The sequence below is a fragment of the Schistocerca americana genome, chromosome 4 (genome assembly GCF_021461395.2).
Source record: "Schistocerca americana isolate TAMUIC-IGC-003095 chromosome 4, iqSchAmer2.1, whole genome shotgun sequence".
NCBI classification, from domain to species: Eukaryota; Metazoa; Arthropoda; class Insecta; order Orthoptera; family Acrididae; genus Schistocerca; species Schistocerca americana.
In genome coordinates, this window is record NC_060122.1 from 359,705,078 (window position 1) to 359,728,161 (window position 23,084).

The 23,084-nt window shown below is 39.9% G+C and overlaps 1 protein-coding gene across 1 annotated transcript in view; it reads left to right on the forward strand.

Moving 5' to 3' along the window:
- The window catches only part of LOC124614019 (ras-related protein Rab-21), a 37,598-nt gene extending 15,269 nt beyond the window's left edge, over positions 1–22,329 (forward strand). Inside the window, exons 3-4 of the mRNA XM_047142832.1 lie at positions 11,890–12,008; positions 21,725–22,329. Of these exons, the coding sequence (XP_046998788.1) occupies positions 11,890–12,008; positions 21,725–21,965 (360 nt within the window). The 3' untranslated portion in view covers positions 21,966–22,329. The remainder of the gene's footprint in view (positions 1–11,889; positions 12,009–21,724) is intronic.
- Positions 22,330–23,084: the final 755 nt, after the last annotated feature.

Sequence of the window (23,084 nt, forward strand, 5' to 3'; positions counted from 1 at the left end):
ATTGTCTTCACTATGATGAGCATCGAAGGTAGCCCCCTCTAGTCAATGTTCGCGACTGTCAAGTGGGTCTTCCTTGAACCTCTCATTCTTAGTTTCAAGAATTACCAAAGTTCCTGGGTCTCACTTTCAGTGAAAAACCCACACAGTTCCCACACTGGAAGTAACTCAAGACTGTAAACATCTTAAATAGCTTCAAGGGTTTCACTGTTTATTGGGACTCTAGAGTGTGGGAATCCATCTTCCCTCCACTTATTTTCTGACTGTGGAATTATAAGAACAGTTAGACAATTACCAACTAGTGTCTGAATAGAAAGGAGAACGAAAAAAACAATACCACTGGCAAGCTGACTTTAGACTAAAGTTATGTAATGCTATAAATGGCAACAAACTACCAAGTTCTGAACAAGCTGTTCTAGAAAAGTTACCACTATAGTGTAAAATTCCTGCTCAATAAATTTGGTGAAATTAATATACTCTACTAGAAGTTGAGGTAGTAAAAGGATATATCTGTAATATGAAGTTACACATGGTCGATATAGTTTCAACAAGAAGAGAATAGAAGCTTTTGAAAAGTGGTGCTACAGAAGGGTGATGAAGATCATATGGGTAGATCCCATAACTAATGAGGAGGTACTGAATAGAATTGGTGAGAAGAGAAATTTGTGGTACAATCTGCCTAGAAAAATGGATCAGTTGGTAGGACACATTCTGAGGCATAAAGGGATCATCAATTTAGTACTGGAGGGAAGTGTGGGGGATAAAAATCGTAGAGGGAGGCCAAGGGATCAGTACGGAAGCAGATTCAGAAGAATGTATGTCACAGTAGTTACTCGGAGATGAAGAGGCTTTCACAGGATAGAGTAGCGTGGAGAGCACTCTTTGGACTGAAGATGATGACGACAACAATATGACATGAATTGAACAACGTCAGAAAGGGGTGAGACTGCAGCTATAAAAATTGCCAAGTTCGACTCAGCTATTGCTAAAATTTACCAATCACTGTCTGGAAATTTTAAACTTTTCTTAAATACTTTGGAATCATTGCCAAACAAAGTAAATGCAATGAAATATGCTTTGTCAGTTTGTGGAGCCTTCAATATTGACTTTCTTATAAAAAGTAGGGAGAAGAGAGGCTCTTTTGAATCTTCCTACATACTAGAATTTAAATGCTGAAATAAGTGTTGCTACTGAGATAACAGCCACTTGTGAAACAGTTTTATGTCAGTTTCTAGTTTAGAAGTGTTTATACAACACCTATCCAAATATTTTGAATGTGAGCTTGAGTGACTATCTAGCTCAAATACTAAGCTTTAAAGTAAAATGCAGTTTTGGGTATAACATATATATAAGAATGCCATGTAGCTACTAGAGTCAGGATAACAAACTACTTAAGCATTTTGCTGAAAAAATAGAAGTGGCCCCAAGTTAATGACTAAATGATCAAAGTGAAAATTTTAAAATCTTCATTGATATATTAACACATTACTTTCAAATTTCATTTCCACAGGAGGGTGTAACTGTAAAAGGAATACTAGAATTAATAGATGGCTCATAAGGGGAATAAAAGTTCCTTGCCACTAGAAGGGACTAAAACGTAAAATGTGAAACAAGTGACTTGAAAGTATGGCAAGTCGAAGTCTGTATGGATCCTTGAATACTGGGACCTTTGGCTTCAACCCAGGGTCATTTCCGCTAAGGCAGTCCCACTGCAGATAATTTAGTTCACCTGGAGTCTGCTATCCAAACGGCTTTTATGTGGCATCAGCACCTTATTGCAGTCCTCTTTGATCTGCAGAGTGTTTGTGATACCACATCCTTGCCACTATACAGGAGTGGGGCCTCCATTGCCTGCTTCAGATTTTTATCCACAGTTATCTTTCATGCCTCACTTTTCGGATACGGGTTGGTACCTCCCATCTGCAGGATAATGGGGTTCTGCAAGGCTCTGTTTTGAGTGTCCCTCTCTTTTTTGTGCCTATCAATGGTCTAGTGGTGACTGGGATGTACCGTGTTGCTCTCTTTGTATGCTGATGACTTTTGCATTTATTTTTGTTTGCCTATGATTGGCACTGCTGAATGCAGACTGTAAGGAACAATACACAGAGTGCAGTCTTGGGCTCTTACACATGGCTTCCAATCTTCAGTTGACAAGACCTACATTATGATTTTGTCGTCGCTGTACAATGCATCCCTGTCCAGATCTCCATTTGGTCATGGGCACCTTTTACACTAGCCCAGTTGAGAACCTGTATGCTGAAGCTGCTGAACTACCACTGTCCTACTGCCGTGACTTTCTCCTCAGCAGGTATGCATGCCATTTGTCTGCCATGCATGGCCACCCATCCTACGCCTCCTTCTTTGATGATTCCTTTGATTGTCAGTTTGGGGCGCATCCTTCTTCTCTGTTACCTCCTGGAGTCCGCTTTTGGCACTTGTTACGGCGGCTTAACTTCACACTACCTGTAACTTCCCGGTGGATGTGAACCCTTCGCCACCTTGGCTTCGTGAAGCGGCCCATGTTAACCTTGGCCTTCATTCATTTCCTAAGGACACTATTCCAGCCTCGGTCAATCACCTTCAGTTTCATGACCTTTGTACGGTACTTCACGATATACCTTTGCATACACTGATGGCTCTCGGACTGACTGTGGGGGTTGTGTGTGCTTTCATCATTGGCACACGTCTTTCGATATCGGCTTCCGGCACACTGCTCAGTATTTACATCCGAGCTCTTTGCCCTGTACCAAGCCATGCAGTACATCTGGTGGCACAGGCTTTTCAATTGCATCATCTGCTCAGTCTCTATGCCCTTCAGAGCCTCTGTGTCCTGTACAGCATCCATCCCTTAGTGCGGTGGATCCAGAAAAACTGTCATTTGCTCACTCTTTGTGGAGCCAGTGTGATGTTTCTGTGGGTTTCTGGTCATGTCGATCTGCCAGCAAATGAGGCTGCTGATGGTTGACATGGCTTCCCCATCTTCATCAACGCCCTTTGATGCCTCAACAGTGCCAACTGGGGTGTGGACTGCTCTACTCTGCAATAGCTATATGAAGCATTGGTCCAGCCCTGTCTAGCGTACAGAGTCCCGCATACAGCTTTGCATCGTCTTCAACATTACAGATGCTGGACCTGGTACATCATTAGGGGATAAAGCTGGCAACTGGCACCTTTCAGACTAGCCCCGTGATCGGCCCTCTAGCAGAGGCACGATTCCACTCTTGCAAATTCTATGCCAACAACAGTGGATCGCTTATGCATTACGCACCTGCTGCTCTCTGGAGCACCTGAACTACTGTCTCCTCATTCCATCTGCAGGGTACCACTCCCACAATGGCAGCCCAGGTCTGAGGCTACTATTGTCATCTGCATCCAGTTGCCACCCCCCCCCTCCCCCCCCCCCTCTTTTTTTTACAGAACTCCAACTTTCCCCTCTACGATCTCTTCTCTGGCCCACTCACATCCCCATCCACAGCTCTATCTTGACCTATCAAAAGGTCCAAAAGACTCAGCTCTGCCTGAGGCCTTCTGCTGCCAATTCTTATCAATTTTTGGCAGATTTTGGAATTCAGAAGTAGTTGGTACTGATGGCTTGATGGCTGCCAGTCATACTGACTTGGCTTACATTCATGTGGGATTTTGTGAACTCTGTTCCTTGATGAATAGTGGCAGTGTTTCCTCTGCAGAGTTAGCAACCATCTCTCATGCTCTAGAACACATCTGTTTCTGTACTGGTGAATCCCTTTTCATCTGTAGTGACTCTTTGAGGAGTTTACAGTTCTTGAGCAATGTCACTCTGCCATCCCTTGGTCCTGACTATCTGAGTCCTTTTTTGCCCTCAAACAATGTTTATGTGCAGTGGTCTCTGTCTGGACCCCAGGTCACATTGAGACTCAGGGTATGAACTCACTGACAGGCTGGCTAAATTGGCTACTGGCAAACTGCCTCTTGAGATTGGTATTCTGACATTGGACCTTCAGTTGGTACAGTGCCATCAAGTTTTAAGGATTTTGAATACAGAATGGCATACCCTGGCCTCACGGAACAAAATATGGGTGATAAAGGAGACTACAATTTTGTGGATGTCCTTCATGTGGACCACTCACAAGGACTCCATCTTCTTTTGGCAGCTCAGCATCGACCATAGTTGACTGACTCATGGTCATTATCCCCATCATGAGGATCCACACTGTTGTTGTGGTGCCTGTTTGATAGTGCTCCACTTTTTACTGGACTGTTCTAACCTATCTGCCCTGTGGCAGATTCTAAGATTCCTTACCCCTGATGTTGGTGGACAGTGTCTCAGCATCTGACCTGTTTTTATGGTTTATTTGTGAAGGGGGTTTTAACACTCTCTAATGGAGGGTGGCTCAGCCTTTTCAGCCCATTTGGGGTTGATAGGAAGCCCTGTTGCATCCATTGTCCCGACTGGGCAATGGCTGTCTGTGCTGTTTTTTGTGTGTTCTGTCTGACATGGTGTTCTTCCCCTGTTTTCTTATGTTTCTGTCACCTTGTCCATGTCTCTAGTCTTTGCTGTGTATTGTTGGATGGGGTGCCTCTGTTAAGTGTTGGGGTGGGAGGGGGGGGGTGGGGGGGGTGGGGGGAAGGTAAGTCTCCCATATTAGTTTCTGCCTTTGAGAGCCTCCTGCTGCTCCCGGTATGGGGCATTTCTCCAGCTTTTCTTGCTTTTTTCCTCCCTTTTTATCTTCCTTGTTCTTGAATCTTTATTAGACCTTGGGATTTTCTTTCCTTGGGTTTCACGTGCTGGGCCCTTCTTTGGTGTGTAGTTCTGTTAACTTGCCTGTTCCAGGTAGGGGGGCCTGATGACAGTCTGGTCCCTTTAACCCTTAAACCAACACACAAACATGCTACTTTCTGTTCTGTGGATGTGTTGACTCACATCTGTACCAGTATCTAAACAGGATTACCAAATAAAACTAGACACAGTTTTATTTGCATCTGGCAGTAGCTACAGCCTTGACGTAGTTGACAACATTGTACTCAATAATGAAAAGGAGAAAGATCTTGCCCTGTGTTTAACCCCCTCTGCAGTAACAGTTGTTACTAAAATCAGCTGGTGTACTACCCCGTATTAGGAAAGTTATCTAACAAATTAATAAAAAATCTCAAACTTTGCTACCATAAAACTTCGTTTTATGTAAAAAGCACCACAGCTCAAGTGTTATTCAACATCAATGATAAAACAGATTTATCATGTAATGGTGGTTATTCAGTCACTTACATTGGCTGTAACAAACTGTATATTGGTTGAACAGGCAGGGCTATAGCAGTTAGACTGAGCCTGGAGATTACACAAGTCGAACTCTACTTTCATTGAACATGTACTGAATAAGGTCATAGATACAAAGTCAGTGCAGAAGTTCTACATAATGTAGAAGCACATGAGATAGACATTTAGCACCTCCCTCCTCCTCCTCCACCACCACCACCATTTCTACCAGCTTCTAAATGAGCACATACCCATTCTGTAGCTTTTCAGGGTCCAGTCAACTAGACACACACTCCATAACCTAAATCCCAACTGTCGCATTCATCTACACAAACTTGGGTCACAATATAGTTTATACTTTACTCTGTTTTTCCTTACAGCCTTCAGCACTACATTCATACTACTTGTATACTTCAATATTGTGTATTTTCATTCTGTACGGTGTGATACTGTCAATATTGTAATTTAACACTGTAATTTAACATGTTGGGTGCACAGCATGAGTGGTGGTCACTCGATTTGACTTTTCTCACCTTATATTATGATTGAAGAATCTTTGCGTACTGATTTTTAAAAATATAATGTAGTTGGATTGATAAAAATCTACTCACCAAGCAGCAGCAGGAGAACACACACTTAAGAAAAGTATTACATATGCAAACTTACGGAGCCAGTGGCTCCGTAATGTGGCAGGGAGATTGAAGAGAATGGGAGAGGGGTGAAGGAAAAGGACTGAAGAGGTTTAGCAAAAGGGGTAGGGGTCAGAAAAGTCACCCAACACCCCAGGTCAGGGGAGACTCACTGGACCGGATGAGAAGGAAAGACTGATTGTTGGGGATTGCACTGGACATGACTTGAAAACCTGAGAACTTAAAGGTGGAAAATAGGGTAATATGTAAGACAGAGATTACTGCTAAAATACCATGCACAAGTTAATAAGAGTGAAAAGCTAAGTGCATTGTACGTGATAAAAGTGGGAGGGGGGCAGCAAAAAATAGAGGGGCTAGTAAATGAAAGATGTAGAAACCTAAAATGAGGAAATGAATAGTCACTGTGAAGAAATGCTGAGACTGAAGAAGTTAACATAAATTAAAGCCAAGTGGGTGGCCAAGGACATGGTATAGCACCAGTTCCTACCTGTGGAGTTCTGAGAAACTGGTGTCTGGAGGAAGAATCCAGACAGCAAGTGTGGTGAAACAGGCACTGAGGTCATGACTGTCATGTTGTTGTAGTGCATGCTCTGCAACAGGATATTGCGCATTGCCAGTGTACACCCTCTGCCTATGCCCATTCATCCTAACTGATAACTTGGTGGTAGTCATGCCGATGTAAAAGGCCAAATAGTGTTCACATGAGAGGTGGTATATGATGTGCCGTTTCATAGGTGACTCTCCGTTTGATAGTATATGTTTTGCCGGTTACAGAGCTGGTATAAGCAGTAGTAGTAAGGTACATTGGAAGTGTCTCCAATCCTTTTCCTTCACCCCCCCCCCTTTCCTTCCCCTTAAATCCTTCTGCCAGGAGGCTGCACTGGCTCTGAAAGCTTGCATATGTAATATCTTTATGTGTGTTTTCTCCTGCTGCCACTTAGTGAGTAGATATTTTATTTAAATTATATTTTCAAAAAATTACTACTTTAATTCATATATTAGCCTGTGTGTATTGATTATATCTTTGTTTCTAATGTTTTGTTCCCTACACACTAGTGTCCCTTGTGGACACTAATCAGGTGTTTCGTGATAGTGGCCCAGTCAGCTGAAAACAGATTTGAAATCAACAAATATTAGTAGAACTATTTGTTTTTCAACTTTAAATATGAATTCTTCTGCCAAGATATCAGGGATGGTTCCGTGAGTTTCATACAAAGTATAATACCAACAAATTGAAAAGTGAACCTTGAGGTGTTATAAGTAATGCATCTCATGTTTTCAAACAATGGAAAAGCCAGGATGGAATGTAACAGTACCAGAGAAGGAAAGTTGCTACTCACCATATAGCAGAGATGCTGAGTCGTGATAGGCACAACAAAAAGAGCTTTCGACCATGAAGGCCTTTGTCAGCAGTAGTTGTGCGCGCGCCCACACGCACACACAAACGCAACTTGCACACACATCTGCTGTCTCAGAGAGTTGAAACCACACTGGTGTGTGGTTTCATCTCTCTGAGACTGCAGATGTGTGTGCAAGTTGGGGGGTGCAGTTGCGGGTGCGCATGTCTACTGCTGACAAAGGCCTTCATGGTCGAAAGCTATAATTGTGTGAATCTTTTCGTTGCGCTTATCGCGACTCAGCATCTCCACTATATGGTGAGTAGCAACTTTCTTTCTCTGGTATTGTTGCATCTCACATTTTGCATTTTCACTCTTTTATTGCTTCTGTATTGTTAAATTTAAGACATGCTGACTTAAAATATAAATAATATATCACCACCACCAGTCAATTTCAAGAAAACCATGTGAGGTCATATCTCATTGAAATCTCTGAAGTATTTTTGTTTATTCTTCCATAAAGTGGTACCGAGCAAGGTGGCGCAGTGGTTAGCACATTGGACTCGCATTCATTAGGATGATGGTTCAAATCCACCTCCGACCATCCTGATTTAGGCTTTCTGTAATTTCCCTAAATTGCTTCAGGGAAATACCAGGATGATTCCTTCAAAAGGGCATGGCAAACTCCCTTCCCCATCCTTCCCTAATCTGATAGGACCAATAACCTCACATCTACATCTACATCTACATTTATACTCCGCAAGCCACCCAGTGTTGTGTGGCGGAGGGCACTTTACATGCCACTGTCATTACCTCCCTTTCCTGTTCGTCGCGTATGGTTCGCGGGAAGAACGACTGCTGGAATGTCTCTGTGCACACTTGAATCTCTCTAATTTTACATTCGTGATCTCCTTGGGAGGTATAAGTAGGGGGAAGCAATATATTCGGTACCTCATCCAGAAACACACCCCTTAGACCAGGACAGCAAGCTACACTGTGATGCAGAGTGCCTCTCTTGCAGAGTCTGCCACTTGGGTTTGCTAAACATCTCCGTAACGCTATCACGCTTACCAAATAACCCTGTGACAAAATGCGCCACTCTTCTTTCGATCTTCTCTATCTCCTCTGTCAACCCGACCTGGTATGGATCCCACACTGATGAGCAATACTCAAGTATAGGTCGAATGAGTATTTTGTAAGCCGCCTCCTCTGTTGATGGACTACATTTTCCAAGGACTCTCCCAATAATCTCAACCTGGAACCCGCCTTACCAAACAATTAATTTTGCATGATCATTCCACTTCAAATCATTCCGTTCTCATACTCCCAGATATTTTACAGAAGTAACTGCTACCAGTGTTTGTTCCGCTATCATATAATCATACAGTAAAGGATCCTTCTTTCTATGTATTCGCAATACATTACATTTGTCTACGGTAAGGGTCAGTTGCCACTCCCTGCACCAAGTGCCTATCCGCTGCAGATCTTCCTGCATTTCGCTGCAATTTTCTAATGCTGCAACTTCTCTGTATATTACAGCATCATCCGCGAAAAGCTGCATGGAACTTCCGACACTATCTACTAGGTCATTTATATATATATTGCGAAAAGCAATGGTCCCATAACACTCACCTGTGGCACACCAGAGGTTACTTTAACGTCTGTATACGTCTCTCCATTGAGAACAACATGCTGTGTTCTGTTTGCTAAAAACTCTTCAATCCAGCCACACAGCTGGTCTGATACTCCGTAGGCTCTTACTTTGTTTATCAGATGACAGTGCGGAACTGTATCGAACGCCTTCCGGAAGTCAAGGAAAATGACATCTGCCTGGGAGCCTGTATCTAATATTTTCTGGGTCTCATGAACAAATAAAGCAAGTTGGGTCTCTCACGATTGCTGTTTCTGGAATCCATGTTGATTCCTACAGAGAAGATTCTGGGTTTCCAGAAATGACATGATACGCGAGCAAAAAAATGTTCTAAGATTCTGCAACAGATCGATGTCAGAGATATAGGCCTATAGTTTTGTGCATCTGCTCGATGACCCTTCTTGAAAACTGGGACTACCTGTGCTCTTTTCCAATCATTTGGAACCTTCCATTCCTCTAGAGACTTGCGGTACATGGCTGTTAGAAGGGGGCAAGTTCTTTCATGTACTCTGTGTAGAATCAAACTGGTATCCCATCAGGTCCAGTGGACTTTCCTCTGTTGAGTGATTTCAGTTGCTTTTCTATTCCTTGGACACTTGTTTCGATGTCAGCCATTTTTTCGTTCGTGCGAGATCAACCAGTCAAACAGGGGTATGCCTGCATGTGAATTAGATACCTGAAAAATCTTAAGCAGTGCAGGGAACTGACATATAAAATGGATAATAACATTATAAATTGCTGATCCCCAACACAAGATGTATCACCCAGGTCTCATTTATTGGCTATGTGCATCTAAATGGAATTCCCATACAGTGACAGATTACACACAGATTTTAGTTCATGTCAGAGACAACAAGGAACTTTATTCTTGTGCTGCTAGTGGTGTAACAGAAATAATAAAATATTTATGTAAGGTAAAGGGAAGGCAACCACTCGCCTGTAGTGGACTGATGTATGGAGCGTACAAACACATAACGGAAAACAGTACTCATAGTAGCTTTCCAGCTCCTGCTCTTTTTATAGTGATTTATGAAGGCAGATAGTGTAAAGGAGATGAAAGTGTATACTTATTAAGGAATAAAGAATGACCAGTGAGTTGTAGATAAGTAAAGAAAACTCAGTAAGAAAGATAAAAGGGTACGGGAAGGAAGACAGTCGAATCGGCATGTATAACAATTTTGTTACAACAATTATTTCATAGCTGAGGGGGTCATTGTGAATGTTAGTAATGGTACCTCTGATCCCATCTGTGTACATGGTGTGTGCAGTGTCAGGATAAGGCAATAATAACGATAATTTTTTGCTATGTATTTTGACAAACGACCAACGTGTAAACCACATTACTTTTGTAATTTTAGAAAATAAGCAGTGGTGTATGTATGTGTATTAGCTGTCAGAGATAATCTAGGTAAATAGTAAGAATGTTCATTTACCTTGTTTAGCAGTACTCGTTTTACCTGATGTTATAATGAATTTTGTCAGTAATGTGAATAGTATTTAAGTGGTTTGTATTCTTTGATGCCTGGAGATGAACGCCAGTGTTTTGCAATGGGTCACAGATAAATTATCATAAAATTAATAATATATGAACATTGTGACTGATAACAATGGACATGTTAGGGGGACAAGAAAGTAATGTCTTTTTACGTTAATTTCAAACAGATAAATAAATGAATTTTTATTTGTAATCAATGATGTAATCATCCTCATTATCGACAACTTTTTTCCATCTAGTGTACAAATTTTCAATGTCCAATCAATACAAACCAAATGGTTTGTGAACAAAATATGTGCAGGTAGCATTTTGGATATCATCGGCATTTTCACATTTTTTACCACTTAGAAAGTGTTGTAATGATCAGAGTAAATGGAAGTCCGATGGTGCAATAATGGACAACCGCAGTGGGTGAGTCAGTGTCGCCCACCTCAATAGTGATTAGAGGGCCCATTTTTCATCTCCAGTGATCAAAAAATGATTCTGTATTGTGCTGTTGAACCAATAAGCTGCATGTGGTAGATTGGTTAGCTTTGTTTGTCTTTACCAATCTGCTGCAAATATTCATGGATGCTTGACCAAGGTTGGTTAACTATGTTTGACTGTTCCTTGATTGTCTGACACAGATTTGTTTCCACTTCTGCCCTTAACATGCCATTGTATAAAGTTATTGGCCTTCCTGATCAACATGATTTGGAAAGATCAGGATTACCAGATTTGAACCTGGAAAACCATCTTTGGCATTTATGAACATCTAATGCACTTTGATAAACAATGCAATTGTTTTTGGTAGCAAATATTGTGCTACTAACCTTGCGAAACTCAAAAAGCATACAGTGCTGCATATGTATGTCTTCTGGTATTTTGCTGGCCATTTCACTTTAAATTTAAGAAAAAAATTATTTATTAGTAAACAAGTCACTCTGGCCTTAAAATGCCTTCGGCATGACTTTTAAGTGTACAGTGAGCTGGTAGATGATAGATGAATATCAATGTGCACAGAAACGGCATTACTTTCCAGTCTCCCCTAATAGAACTATTTATTATGAATAAATTTACTCTTTACGTAAGCCATAAAGCAACAAACATCTAAATAGAAAATTGGTGCTAAATAAATGGGGCAAATGCTTACATATGAAGTGGGCTAGCAAGAATCTTGTCTTGAAACTTTTATGCTGTGGTTTTGTGCATCATGAATCTGAGTGAAGTAAATTCAGAGACACGCATTTTAACACCACCACTACCAAGTGTAGCTGCTTTTGAGAAACAAAGTAAAAAAAGTAACAGCTGAAAGCTTATTTCATCTTTGGCAGGGGCTTAGGAATATAAAAAAAGTCAAGTTGCACAAGGGGTCCCCCCCCCTCCCCGTGTGTGTGTGTGTGTGTGTGTGTGTGTGTGTGTGTGTGTGTGTGTGTGTGTGTGTGTGCGTGTGTGTGTGTGCGTGCAGGCACAGATATATTTATTAAGTTTGGTCTGATTCTGTGTACCCAAAAATAATGGGAATTCTAATTATGCTGTATTTTCTGTAGGTGAAAAACTGGGTGAAGGAACTGAAGAAGATGCTTGGAAGTGACATATGTTTAATAATTTGTGGAAACAAAATCGATTTGGAGAAACAGAGAACAGTTCCTATTGAAGTTGCTGAAGAGTAAGTTCATTCAGAAAAATTATTTTCCTTGAATAAACTGTCAGTCACTAATTCAATAAGTGTCAGATATTCATGCTAAATAACTTTTCTAATACTTGATGTGCACCTTGTAAAATTATTTTGTCATTTTTTTATGGCTGGTATACCCATAATTTTACTTCAGATTGATTGGTCTGTAGCTAATCTGTGTTACTGGTGCAATGTTTGAAATTTACTTCCCTCTCCACCAAGCTGTGGTGACCAGCTGTGTATGTATGCTACCAATGACATATTGGTGAACATAAACACCATTTGATCTCAGCCAAAACATTTTCATTATTTTTCTTTAATATGCAAGTAATAAATAAGTAGTTCAAAATAGAATCCTATAACCACTGACTGAAATGAGTGTACAACAGTTGCTAACTCCACTGTTATTGCTGAAATCATAAGTGAGAGGAGAAGAGCAGAGAGATGTTTTCATGCTTAAATAAAGCTTGTGTGTGTGTGTGTGTGTGTGTGTGTGTGTGTGTGTGTTTTATTTGCTACTTGATAAGTGTGTGTTTTTCCTCTGAACAGGTAGTTTCATTGTGACGATAATTAAATACAGGGTGTTTAATGTATGATGCAAGTGTTGTCTGGCATTACATGAGAACCAATACCCTCTTAGGCTGGCTCCAATCATTGCCTGTTGCTCCAGCCCATACAATGTGGCAGTTCGATGTATTGCTTTTAACTGAGAATAAGCCAGATGAGTTGGGAATGGTTTCAGAAAGAAGTCCTAAAAATCTTCTGCACCATTTAGCAGTTCAGACTGGAGTCACAGTACCATCTGCTCACAGAACTGTGCACAAACTCCACCTAAAACCATTACTAAGTAATGGAAGTGCATCACCTGACTGATTCAGATATTGCTTTCTGGCATCAGTACTGAAACATGCTATTGCAGTTTGTACATGGAAAAGTGTTCCTAAATATTCTTTCTTTCTAATGAAGCCATTTATTAACTTACATTGTTACAGTGAGAGAAATGAAATGTTATTCTTGGAGTATCTAAAACATAGTAATCGTCTTACTTTAGATTCAAAGTTTCTGCTGGCCTTCCATTTATCTACATGTGTATCCTAAACTAGTTGAAGGCATTTTCACTGCACCCCATAAAATTAGAAGTTCCCCATCATTCTACGGAATATCATAATTCTTTCCAATGAGACATCAAATGCTACAGTAATTAATAACTAAATCAATTAACAGTCTTTGATGCAATTAACTGAATTTCCCCTGTGATGTGGTTCTGTCCTGCAGTTACCTGTAATTTCTCCTTTTAAACACACTTAATGGATTTGACGGCAACACAATGGGGTTTTCTGTTTATAGATCAGGGCCTTCACAGTGTGATATTTAATAAATTCTAACACATCATTGCTGGCCAATACTTACCTTCTTGATGTGAAATCTGTAGTATTGTTGATAAACACACACAAAAACAAATTGGGAGGAGAGAGGGATAGGTCGGGGAAAGTTAAAAAGATGGGCAGGTCATTCAGACACCAGGACAAGGACGCAATTGTAGTGATACCAGTATATCATACACGTTTGGTTACCTCAAGGAAAATGTTTGTCAATCTGGTGTCCAAACTGGGTGTGAATGTGGAAAGATTATAAAACTAAAGTTCCATTTGAATCAGTGCAGCACCTGTGAGAATAGGATTGATCATTGTTTTTTGTTAGTGAGAGCTAGATAAGTTGAAAGAAGAATGTTATAGTCTATCAGACAGTCCTCTTCCAGATGTACAGTCATCTGTTACTGTGCCTGTCTGCTGTTCAATGCCCCTTCTATGACACATAGAATAGGAATCTATTCTATTTCATCTTGTTGTTCTTCCACTACTGATTTTTCCTTTATTTGATATGAGGGTATGTGATTTCACAACTCATTTACTTCCCTCATTTATGGATAGAAGTGTGAATAGAATCTATTTGCTAACATGATTGTATTTGTGGAGACTGCAGCATTAATCCTCATCCTGCCATCCAGATTCACATGTTTCACCAACTTCACTAAATCTCACAAAGCAAGTGCCAGGATGCCTTTGAAAAGGCACACCAGTCTTTTTCCAGTCTCTAATTATCCCATCATGGATTGAACATTAAACCATAACCTCATCCCTCCCCCCCTCATCCCTCCCCCCCTCATCCCTCCCCCCCTCATCCCTCCCCCCCTCATCCCTCCCCCCCTCATCCCTCCCCCCCTCATCCCTCCCCCCCTCATCCCTCCCCCCCTCATCCCTCCCCCCCCTCATCCCTCCCCCCCTCATCCCTCCCCCCCTCATCCCTCCCCCCCCCCCTCACCCCCCCCCTCACCCCCCCTCACCCCCCCTCACCCCCCCCTCACCCCCCCTCACCCCCCCCCCCTCATCCCTCCCCCCCTCATCCCTCCCCACCTAATACCACCCCACCACCTAATACCTCCCCCTCCCCCACCTAATGCCTCCCCCGCCCCCACCTAATGCCTCCCCTGCCCCCACCTAATACCTCGCCCCCTCATCCCTGCCCCTGCCCCTGCCCCCCCCTCCCCCCCCCCCCCATCCCTGACCCTGACCTGCTCTTCCCACCTCTTTCCCCACCTCTCTCAATGCCAGGAAATGATAAATAGGAATCAGAGGAAGAAGGAATTAGAGACGACGTATTTCTTGTAGGAAAAGGTGGAATAGCTAATGGAGGAAAAGTAAATATCATACAAATGTTAGAACAAGATCTTGTAAGGTTATTACACATTTACCTGGAGTCAAAAAGGAAGCTCATGTAACAAAAACAGAAATGGATATTACAAAGTTATTTTTGTATCAAAATATAACAGCCATTATTGCAGCATGTTACTAATATTGTTTGCTGATGACACATTTGTCCACAAGAAAGTATTGTTGCTGGGTGATTGTAAGGATATATAGATTGTTATACTGTATCTCTAGTTGAGATACTCTCTGTGGATGTGGGTAAATGTTAGTGTACACAAACAAGAGAAACAATGCGATAATCAAAATTCAGCATCAATGCCAAACTTCTGGAGCGTTAAATATCATTTAAGCATCTTGAGAGAATACTGTGATCTCAAATGAAATTAAGCTAGCACTACACTTCAGAAGTAAGGAGAGGGAAATGGATGATGTACATCTGTTAAAGAAACCTTATAACAAGGTAGTTTGACCAAGTTTGGAGTCTGTTTCAAGTGAGCTTCATATTGGAAGGGTTCACTGGTGCACTAACACAATCATAATAGATTGATACAACCCATATAGGTGCATAATATATGCTGAGGAACTTAAATGAGAACCATTAGAAGAAAGGTAGAAATATTTTTAAGATGCTTTCTTAGGCAAATGTAGAGAGCTGATAATAGAGATAGACTGTGAAATATTTTACTGTCTACATCATACACCCCAAGCACAGATTATGAGAACAATAATGGCAACGGAAAGTGTGGTGTGTGTGTGTGTGTGTGTGTGTGTGTGTGTGTGTGTGTGTGTGTGTGTGTGTGTGTGAGAGAGAGAGAGAGAGAGAGAGAGAGAGAGAGAGAGTGTTCGAGGGCATGCACGCAAGTCTGCATGTAGATTCAATATAATCTTTGTAGGACAATGTCTGTGTCTACTCTGCTCCGATAGAATGGATGCAGCCAGTCAAGTAATGTGACAGTGCAGCGTCATCAGATTACAAGCCTACCTTGCACAGTATCACTTTTTATATTAAAGCCTTATCTTATTATAAATATGATCCAATATATCATCTGCTTGCTGTTATGGCAACACCTGTGCATAAAACAGAAACATTACCTTAGCTGTGTATATCGTTGTCATTTGCCTCGTGAACAAACTCTGCCGTATTTTACACAAGAACATGCTAAATTTAGGAAAAATCAAAACTCTTTCTGGTATCATCACCCTAATTTGTTCATATTAAGAGCCTCTTTTCCCTTTTTTTCACCAGCAAAGTAGTTTGCAGTCTTATGTTATTATCGTATTTCTTGTGTAAGCTGCTTTATTATGTTGCCTAACTATGGAATATATGAATTTTATTCAATATAAGTAGCACACACCTTTTCAGTCCAAATGTAGATGTGTCTTCAGGGATGTTCTACTGTTCAGGATTATGAATAATATGAATGCTGTAACTGTTGAACCAAATTTGAGTATTAATGTAGCAATCTTAGATTAGCTCAGATGATCCTACCACTGAATGGTGCATCTTGAATCATCTGATTCTGATTGTAAAATGTGGTATGCATTTACATCTGTGTGTCATGTAATCGAGAACTACTCCACTCGCCCCTTGCCTTCCCTCCTCATATACTGTAATAGTAATTTAACCATATTTGTTTGACTTCACTGATACATAATCTCTGCAATGTATTGTAACTTTAATGATGATTTGAGACCATGTTTGACAAGTGTATGGAATGAAATGATAAGCAAATCTTGTTCTTTCTGATGGCATTATAAGGCCACACATTTTCCTGGCCACTACTGAGGAATTCACAGCAGTTGACTAGCATCTTTCGTTACACACAGTAAAATGCCATTTTATATCTTCTGGCCATTAGAAGAAAGTCTTTGCAGAATTATAAGGTTGTGAGAGATGCTTTGCAGCTTGACTAAGAGCACAGTACGGAACATGCTGAGACACACAGCCTAATTAAACAGTGGACCAAACACACACACACACACACACACACACACACACACACACACACACACATATTTATATGGAAATGCATACAAGTTTAAATTTGACATTGTCTTTCAGTGAAATGCATTTAGTGTACAGCATAAAGCACTGATCACTTATCGAAGGCAAAGGTCCCGAGTTCGAGTCTCGATCTGGCACACAGTTTTTATCTGCCAGGAAGTTTCATATCAGTACACACTCCGCTGCAGAGTGAAAATCTCATTCTTCATACAAACACAGTTTGATTGTGATACAGTTTTAAGATATCAGCATTTTAAAAAGAATTGCAAGACAAACTGCTGGCTGCCAATTGTGCAGAGTACGATATATACATTATTGCTGTTTTGAATGCATTATACGAAAGGCATGTCATACTTGTCAGTGTACTTCACTTACGAGGAATCCATATGTCATAGTACAGCATTCTGCACCAAGACAAGTTAAAAAGGACATGACTTTGCTTCATTGCCAGGAAATATTTATACCCTTTTTGCACATTAAGGTATGTTTAATTCAGATGTACAGCACTGTATGAACTTTGTACTGTAATTTATTTTAGGAATATGTGTAATCAGTACAGGAGACCGAATACAAAAAAGATAATGAACAGATGTTTGTAGCACTGAGAAATTATTGCTTATGATTAGTTCAGAATTTGTTTACCAAATGAATTAAAAATGGGTTACAGTACTGGGCAAGACTTCAGATTCATAAGATATTTTAAAAAATGTAGTGTCACAGCTCATAAATATTTGAAGAACATCATTATTTACCACCAAGAGCTGCAGTAAAATTTCTTTATTGAAAAACCAATTTTGGTTCACAAATCATCATCAAGTTCACAAGATATTTATGCTATCCTACCAGGCCACTGATTTTATGTTGTTTAGTTTGATGTAAATATTTTATGAACCTGATGATGGTCCAAGGACTGAAACTGGTTGTCAATAAAGAAATTATACAGCAGCTCTTGGCAGTAAATATGGAAGTTCTGCATGCAGTATTGTTTCTGTGTCCTTATTCCCAATATTCTGCAGGAAGTATTGCACATTTAGTGTTTAAAAAGGTCCAGGACCTTGTCTCGAAAGAATAAGAAAAAAGTAACCCTGCAAATTCTGTGAAGCAAATTAGCCGATGCACTTCAGTTACTATCCTCTCTAGTTGGTTGGACATTCAATGAGAGAAGTAATGGGTAAAAGTGAAGAAAATGATTGTGGAAGAAAAATAAGCTGACAGCTGTTAAAAGTTCTCAGGTATTGGTAGCACATAGTTCTTGCAAGAGTCTTCCAACCCAGAGTTCAACCTCCTTGCTGGTGCCTCCATCTGAGAACTGGTTGCACACTTGCCAGTCCAAATGTTGGATTGGAAGATTCTGGGAAAAATATTGTGGTGGCAGTAATCAACTTTCAACATCGTTGATAACAGCTGTTAAAGCATATATATCCTTAAGCTGACTGCCCATAGTTGTAATGCTTTTGCTTTACTTAGGTGTTTTACTCATATTCGTCTTTCAGTGACTTAATGCATCTAGTAGCACCTATACTGTTTAGTAAACTTTTTATCAACCAGCCAATAACAAGCAGAAAAGGAGTGGAAGTTCAATATTTGGACTAGTAAGACGGGTTTTAGAAAGTTGGTATGGATGTTCAAATTGTTTTGTATTTGTGTATGATCACATTTCTCACCTATTTTGTGATGCAGAAAAAGTGAAAGCACTTAATTTAATGAGTACCAGGTTGATGTAATTTTTAAAGAGTATGAAACTTGTAAGTCATATTGTACAATTTATGTGTAACAGTTACTTTAATTATGTGTTATTGTTAAGGAATTTTGTGGAGGAATAATAGTGATAAAAGAAATTTTATTTATGAACTTCCCATGAAATAAATTATTATTCAATTTATAATACTGAAATTAAGATGATGCTAACAAAAATATTACATTGCATTAACAAAAATGACTGATATTGTGGTTTGTATAAAGAATATAGAGAAACAGAAAACTCACATTTCAACTATGTAAGCCATTGTGGGAATCAAATGTCAGATAAGAAAATTTTAGTTTAAATATTGTAGGAAAGTTCTGGTAAAATTTAAATACTTTTGGATTAAAGGAGATCACGTGCCAAGAAGCAAAAATGTTGAGTCATTGGTAGGCATACACAAAAGGAAAGAAAACTTGATAGGTTTCAGAGTAATCCTTTTTTGAGCTAGAGTATAGTACTCGTGGAACAGAACACGTACATGCCCATGCCCTTAAACGGTATCATCTGGACGAACAGTGTCAGTGGTGCATTTCAGCAGATGGACTAGGTCTTTATGTTGGTATGACTACCAACCAGCTGTCTACCAAAATAAATGACCACTGCCAAACTGTTGCCAAGAACAAAGTTGACCACATGGTGGCACAACATGTAGCTGAGCGCAACATGCTCAATTGCAGTAGCTGTTCCACAACATGGGCCATCAGGATCCTTCCCTCCACCACCAGCTTCTCTGAACTACACAGATGGAAGTCAGTCCTGAAATACATCCTTTGCTCTCATAATCGCCATGGCCACATTCTCTGGTAACTAGCTGTCCCTATACCCTCCACTGTATAGTTTCCTCATCCTCTGCCGTGTCAGCCACTCCCAATTCATGCCCCATGTGACATTCAGTGTTTCCCACTCTCTGGCTCTGACAACCAAGCATCATATGCCTAATCCTTGTACCTGCCACTCCTCCCTCCTGCATTCCCTGCTGGCATACCAGTTGCCTCCCTCCGAGCCACTAACAGCTAATCCTAAATCACTCTTCCTACCCCCCATCTCACCCTCTACTCACCTTACCGGACACTATCTCAACCACAACCTAGTTCACCTGCCAAAATGCACTGCTTGTCCTGTGTGTGTGTGTGTGTGTGTGTGTGTGTGTGTTGTTCAAAGGAGGAGTGCTCCAAAAGCTAGCAATTAGAAAATTCTAGTTTCGTATTCATGTTTAGCTAAGCCTCGGAGCATTTATTGGGAAACTTGAAAATGTTGGATTACTTCCAATTTTTATCATAAATGACGTTATTGTCAAGAAATGAGTTTCTCCTTCTCCATGATGCTGTTACCTCACATTTTGTTGCTGTTTGCTTTTATCTTGCTTAAGCACTTATGCTGTGCAGAACTTGTGGACAGCAGTGTAGCTAGGTAGTTTGGCAACCAGTGTGCAGTTTTAACTTGTCTCAATCCCACTCCATCCCTCCCAACTCCAAAAAACATACGGTTTTTTGGGGAAGCAATTTTTTATACAAACAGTTAAATAAGTAAAATATAATGTTAACCATTTCATACACAGTTTTTATGTTTTGAAACAAGTGATGTGTTTTTTATAAATAAAACAATTTGATTGTTAATGGAGCAGTAAAATAATGAAAGATCTTTTTATTGATAGGTGATTCCAACATATGGCTTTAATATTTCTTCTTCTAATCTTTTTTGCTGAAAATATTGAAATTGTCATCAAAATTGATAACTTTAGGTACATTATAGTTGATTGTCAAACTAATTGTGGTTGATTCACATGATCACATGATATCTTTTTGTACACTTTTGTGGAAAACTTGAGGTAGAAAGTAACTTCTGCATGATGTCACTAACAAGTACTGTAATTGAATGGAACTTGGACCATTCACAGAAAGAACTGATACAGTATAATACAGAAGGTAACTGAAGGAAATACGTGAGATGAACAGAAATGGAACATTCATTCAGAGACAGTTATTACACGTCACCCAATTCATCATTGTCCACTGAACTTTACAAAAGTGTCCACTGAACTTTACAAAAGCAGGACATGGTTCTTAATAGGATGTGTGTTCACCATGGACAGCAGTGCATTCTCTGCAGTGTGCTCCCAAGCTAGCCACAAGGTTAGTAAACAGCCCTCTCGGTAGGGCATTCCATTGCCTCACCAGCTCGTTGACATCTGATGGACAGTCATTGGTGGATGTGGACGTGTTACTGTGTGTCTCCCCACAGTGTCACAATAGTGTTGATATGTGAGTGTACAAAGATTTGAAGGTCAGTCAGTGCATGCAGCACTATTAACTCCTCGCACCATAACCCCGAGCACCAAAACTTATCATGTTTGACAGTGCTTCTGGGTGCATTACATGTTCCCATCTGTCACTTTATAAGTGTGTGTTCAGTGTGGCCCCACAAAATAATAACAGCACAAAAATCTGCACAGCACAGTCAAATCATAAAAACAGTTCAGTGATGTGAGAACAGTTGTTATTTTCACATTATTTTAGCAGTAAAATGTGCTTCTGCACACAAATGGGCCAGGCACAGTCAATAAGCTCTCTAGTTGTTTGCCCATTCCCATAAATGTCAAGAATGAAGCAATGTAAGATAAATTTTTTACAATTTGTGCCACAGAATGCAGTAAGTTTTGTCATTCTCGCAGATCTAGTACCCCTTGTGGACCACTCTTGTTGATTGTTGACAGTAAGAACCAATATACAAGTCAGTTAACATGAGAAGTCAAAAGAGCAAAGCATTTTCCGTAGTCTAAAGAGGTTTTTTTTCCTTTCTTTAAGTTACAGATAGATTTCTGCTACTGTCCAGTTCTGAGTATATGACTGCTTATGCTATGTACTTCAGTCAGTATGAAATTTTTATATTTACACCCTTTTCCAATGTACAGTACTTAAACTTATATAGTTGTGACTGGAGGGGTACAGTCACAGTCCTGTGTGTGCATATATATTTTGTTATTAAACTGAAATAGAAGGGGGCTGTATCACGGTGGTAAGTCCTTGTGTAACAGGATGAGACTTATTAGATGAGAAGAAACAAGTGAAATGCATATTTTTTTTACTGCAGAAGCTGTAAAATGACATTCAGTGCCATTCTTGGTTGAAAAGAACTTGCTTTTTTGACATTTGCTCATAAGAAAAATGCACTGTTTTGTGAAGGCCAATGCATCTTTTGCTAATCTATTTTGAAGTGTGAATCATGATGATGATTGCCTAACTGATTTCAGGTATGCACAGTCAGTTGGAGCAAAACATTTCAGTACATCAGCAAAACTGAATCGAGGAATCGAAGAAATGTTTTTGGACTTAAGTCAGCGAATGATGGAACGTGCTAATGAACAGGACATACAGAAAGCAGGCTCATTGGGACGTTCTGGCAGTGTGCGCCGAAATGTGGTTGTTGTGGATGATGAAGAAGTGGAGCAGACTAAGTCAGGCTGTTGTGGTGGAAGTACTGCAGTTTCTTAGGTTGTCTAATGTGCTCATTTACATGATACATGCCTTAAATGCATTTGATTGTGTAACTGTTTGTTCCTGTATAACATGTGTGAGTGTAAAGTTCCATGACTGGAAGTGGAACAGTTGCTTGGATGTAAAATGTAAAAATTGTTAATCTACACTGGACAAGTCGCCTTATCTTTATGAAAGGGCTGATAAAGATGTACACACATTTGTGCTTAGTACAAGGCAACACTTCCTTGTACACATTGTGTATCACTTATATGTATGAAGTGTAAATCATAATTTCTTTCAAATTTTAGTCCCTTGTGTTAACTACTGTTGTCATTGAATTCAGATTTGTCTCAAGATTAAACAAGATTATTATATTTAATATGATCTCTAGTACCAAACTATTCTGCAACAGATAATTATACTCAAAAAATTTTATTGAAGGCAGTCTATTTGTGAGTGTGTGTTTCTATGTAAACATATTCTTTTTTCAGCCCACATCCATGAAATAATATGTATAACAGTTAACATACATAAGAGTGTGGAAAAGGTATGTGATCCTTTCTTGCCCTAATAGTGATCAGTGTAACAACTATAGTGTACTACGACAGACATGAATCTTTTGAAATTTATTTATTAACTTCCACATTGTGAAAAATGCCTAAAAATTAAAAGTTAAGAGAAGGTATAAGCATAGGTGAGAAACAGATGACGAGTAAACGAACTATAGAACCAAGTGGTAAGCATTGCAAAAGCTATATACAGGTGATCTGTGAAGGAAAGGAAGATCTTAAAGGTAAAAATACAGATGAATCTGGCAAGAGCAATGTAAGTGCTGCAGACAAGGAATTTTACTGAGTAATTTGAAGCAAATTCTAATAACATAAGCAAAGAAATGCTACCATTATGGTATTCTCCAACAAAGGGGAAAAAAGCATCAGAAGATTCCCGACAGCACTGATTATGCTGCTGGAGATGTAAGATTCCATTTCACATCCTGAATTGATACATTACAGTCTATCCTTTGTGTGTGGTGCTCCCTGTTTTCAAATTCAGGAGCATACACACACTTTTTATGCTAATGTAATGATTTCATTAGTGAAAACATGAGTGACGTCCTTAAGGAAAAAGTAAGTT